Raw genomic sequence first — 4,396 nt, 5'->3', positions numbered from 1 at the left:
ATGAGGGAAGGTTCCATTTATTCAGATGAAATTAGAAATGCTACACTACTTTGGCTTTATGTGATACAACATAGAAAATATCATGAGGTGCTCAACGATATTGAGAAACATCGAAAGAATTGTATTCAACAACAACTTGGTGTTAAAATTGATGATATTGGGCCGGGCTGCTTAGATGTTATGGAAGGTTGGGTAATGCTGATTTGAATGAGGATACTAAGAATCCCAAGCTACTTCCAAGGTATGAACGTTTTACTGCTCTTTTAATCAGCGAAGTACACCAGAGATTGATTCGTGCTGGAGTTTCACATACTTTATCTCAAATACGAGAGGAGTTTTGGATTCCCCAAGGCAGGACACAAGTAAGGCATGTAATCTCTAAATGTTTGATTTGTCATAGACATGAAGGACCTTCATTCCAGTTACCCAACATGCCACCCTGGCCCAGGGAGAGAGTTTCAAGGAGTGACCCATTTCAGTTTATTGGGCTTGACTACTTTGGACCATTATATGTGAAACAAGGAACTGGACTTAAGAAGGTCTGGATATGCTTGTTCACTTGTCTGTCGATTAGAGCTATCCATATGGAGTGGGTTCTAGACCTGACTGCAACTCAGTTTCTAAATTGTATCAGACGATTTGTATCACGTCGGGGTAGACCAGACCTAATTATCTCCGATAATGCCCCACAGTTTCGATTAACAAATACAGTTTTGGATAAACAGTGGAGGCAAGTGTTCAAAAATAAGGATGTACTTAATTATATTTCTATGGAGGGAATTAAATGGAACTTCACAACTGCTCTTGCCCCATGGCAAGGGGGTTTTTATGAAAGACTTGTCGGTATGGTTAAACGATCATTAAGGAAGGCTACTGGAAGGAAACATTTCACTTTGGAACAGTTGATAACCCTGATAGCTGAGATAGAAGCAGTACTTAATTCTAGACCGTTAACGTATGTTTATGGAGATTTAAAGTCAGGATTTGTACTAACGCCTTCACATTTTTTAGCATCCAACAGAAAACTGGGTATCAGTCCCTTTGGTGATGGCAACGATCATAGTGATCCTGAATTCCAAGTTGTTAAGAACACTGGAAGAAAGGACAAAAACATCTAGACATATTCTGGAAATCCTGGAGAGATGAATATCTCTTGAGTTTAAGGGAAAGAAATCCACTTGTACATAGACCACCTAGGTCACATAGTGAGAAGGAACCCACTGAGGGCAGTATCGTAATCATAAAGGATGATAATTTGCCAAGAAGCAATTGGAGAATTGGCAAAATATTAAGACTAATAGTTAGTAGAGACTCAAAAATTCGATCAGCCGAAATACAATTACCAGGAAACATTATTATAACAAGACCAGTGAACCACTTGTATCCACTAGAAGTACCAGAAAACCCTGATAACTCTATTACTGAATCAGATGTAAACAAAAACGATAAACCAAAGGATCTTGATAATTCTGTAACTGATGTAGACAAGATTGATGCTGTTAGAAACAGTATTGTTCCAAGCCAAATTGAACCTATAAAACAGCAAAGAAAGGCAGCCACTCAAGCTCGACTAGCAATTCAAAAACATTTAAATGATAACATTTCCACAGTTATATTTTGCTTCCCTCGGGAGTGTTGAGAAGATAGACTGAGATTTATATTATTATTTATTATTTAACGAAGCTGGACTTCAATTATTATTTCAACAATTATTAATTATCAATTATTGTATAAATACTGTGTGCTCTTTAATATGAATGGTCTCGACAATATCACAGTACGAGTGGCAGCTAAAACCTCGCTCTGTCTTCATGACACAGAGCATTAGGGTGGGGTGAAAGAGCAACGCAGAACAGCAGAACGGTTTCTTCCTGAAGTCCTTACAGTGCCCACAAAAATAATTATTCGACCGGTAACCAGAGTAACGGCTAGAGCTACAGTAGATATGCCGCTTAGTCTACTATTTGTCCAGAATTATTCGCAGAACACGGAGAAGAATTGTATTACAGTATTATTAAGTACTCCAGTGCACCTTTCATGTTATAATTGTTTTTCACGTACAAAATTGCCTGAGGGCGGGTTACTAAATGAACATGTGTAGGTGACTAAATGAGCATATCAGGTGACTAAGTGATTTAGTAACCCTCTAAATGAACTGTACCATAGTCTAAGCACCTGTAGTTTATTTCCTGTATTGTCACGTACAAATCAATTTTTTGCTGTTGTTGCTACTTTGTAGTGTTGTACCTTCAAAATGTCTTGGCTTTTACAGCTGAAACTTTGGTTTATCATCCCTTTGGCTATCTAAGCTAAGAAAATGTAATAAAATGGATTTTGAAAAATGCACTAACATTATGGCAAATCCGGTCACAATTATACAACAGCCTATATCATAATCTTAGTCTGAGGTAATAACGCTGATTGAAAAAATAATATTCCAGAATTTGCCAGATGTAGATAGTTCACTATTTTATTCAGTATTGTTTATTATTTCACTGTTCTACATCTTAAGTCAGCAGTACCATTTATTATTCAATTTTAACCTTTTTTTCCAACCATAGTGTATGATAACTGGAAGTATTAGAAGAAACAGCTTGGATGACAAGGATGTCAAGTTTTTACGAATGTTGCCAAAGGAAACAATGACAGATTTTGTCCCAAGTACTGATGAGACAACAAGTGTTGATTTATTAGTTGAAGCCGACTATTTTTGGGATATTGTTAGAGGAGAGAAGGTAATTTTAACATCAGGTTCCATGAAGATTTGGCTACATAAAGATACTGGAAGATGTCCTAAGAGCAGTCATATTCAGGGGAGTAACCCTGGGCATAATTTGTTGTTACTCAATTGAACAAAGACACACATGATTACAATTTGCAGTACTCAGGCATTAAGTGAGAATCCTACTCTGGAGAATTTTTGAAGTTTGGAAATTTTGGCATCATCGATCCTTTAGGAACTAATGATGATGAGAAAGTTCAATAAAACTGTCAAGTTAATTGATGGCTATTACCATGTCATTTGGCCATGACAGATACAAAGTTGCTGTTGAATGAGGTCATCAATGAGAAGATTTTGTACTGACAGTAAGTTATTACCCAGTTATGATAGTATTCTTAAATAGCAGCTATGTCAGGGGGTAAATGAAATTGTGGATACTATACCAAGGAAACCAATCTTTGACACTACTATTTGCCCCACCATCCAGTAATAACTTCTGAAAAGGTTACAACTAAATTGAGAATTGTATTATGATGCCTCCTCAAAAGCTAGGAGAGATCTGAACGAATGTTTATATTAATGTTACCAGACCTGTGTTGTCTGCTTGTGAGATGATTGAGAAAGTCTTTTTACAGGTTGGGATATAGGAATTTGAAAGAAACATAATATGTTTTAGTAGTTGAAGAATCCCTCTAATTTAGAGATTGAAAAATAATCTGATTACCTATTGGTTTGTGGTGTCCACTTTGGATTGATATGTAGCCCTTCCTGTATTAGGAACCACCATCAAGTTACATCTTCAGAAGAAAGGCACACAACTTACATTGTATGTTTTGAAATATGTGGACAATGTTTTAATTGGACTGGGTTTAGAGAAAGATTGCTCAGGATACTTTAAGTTCTCTTCATGTTGGGGAAAGAGCATCAATTATTGCTGACAAGATACTATCTAATCAAAAACAGCCAAGCCGTGAAAAGAAGAGTGTGGCCTCCAAAAATGCTAGGGTCGGCACCAAATTCACTTGAATTGTCGCTATTGCAATTTTTGCCATTAACCTACCATCACAGCCATTTCTTGGCGACCACCTTTGATTTCACATCTTTTTTCACCCTGGCTTTTTTGGAGGCAACACCCTTTTTACAGCTTGGCTGTTTTTGAGTGGATATCACTTCTTTTTGTAATTTCATACCTAAAGCCAGCCTATGGCCAGCTTTAGGTTCTTTTAACTTGACTTTTTCTTTACCACAGATCTAGAGAGAAGATTATTATGAAGAAGATTTTAATGATTTGTTTAGCTATATGTACTTTAGGCAATAATGTTTAATGTTGTTGATTGATCATAAAAATAAGTCACACAGGTTAAACTGTTTGCAGCTACAGGGAAATGTGTATGTAGTTATTTTCTACAGGGAGCCTCATAATGTAACTGTACTCTTTGACTACATGGTAAAAGGTTTATAATTGAACTCACCACATGGTGGCTTATTTCTAGCTGAAACACTCTACAAAATGTAGCTGAATTCTCTCCAGTTTCCAGTTGGTCTCTCTACAGGGTGACTTGTTTCTAACTGATCTCTCTCCAGGGTGATTTGTTTCTAGCCGATCTAGAAGAAGTCACCTTGTAGAGTGTTCAGTTACAAAGAAACCACCATGGAGATTTCTGTAATCAATAT

At 36.7% G+C, this 4,396-nt stretch overlaps 1 protein-coding gene across 1 annotated transcript; it reads left to right on the top strand.

Annotated features, from left to right (window-relative positions):
* On the top strand, positions 1–1,118 carry LOC136267680 (uncharacterized). The gene is made up of 2 exons (XM_066062828.1): positions 1–192; positions 423–1,118. Exons 1-2 carry the CDS (start codon positions 1–3, stop codon positions 1,116–1,118), a joined length of 888 nt encoding a protein of 295 aa, XP_065918900.1.
* The last annotated feature ends 3,278 nt before the right edge of the window (positions 1,119–4,396 follow it).

This window comes from Dysidea avara, chromosome 9 (assembly GCF_963678975.1).
Source record: "Dysidea avara chromosome 9, odDysAvar1.4, whole genome shotgun sequence".
Lineage (NCBI taxonomy): Eukaryota > Metazoa > Porifera > Demospongiae > Dictyoceratida > Dysideidae > Dysidea > Dysidea avara.
The sequence above is the reverse complement of the archived record's forward strand: the minus strand, read 5'-3'. Positions and strand labels throughout refer to the sequence as shown.

What these genes read in the sequence shown, in the direction of transcription:
- LOC136267680 (XM_066062828.1), top strand. Translation starts at nt 1, where the DNA reads ATGAGGGAAGGTTCCATTTATTCAGATGAAATTAGAAATGCTACACTA. An exon ending in TAGATGTTATGGAAGGTTGG is followed by an intron (nt 193 to 422) that starts GTAATGCTGATT and finishes CCTTCATTCCAG; the next exon opens with TTACCCAACATGCCACCCTG.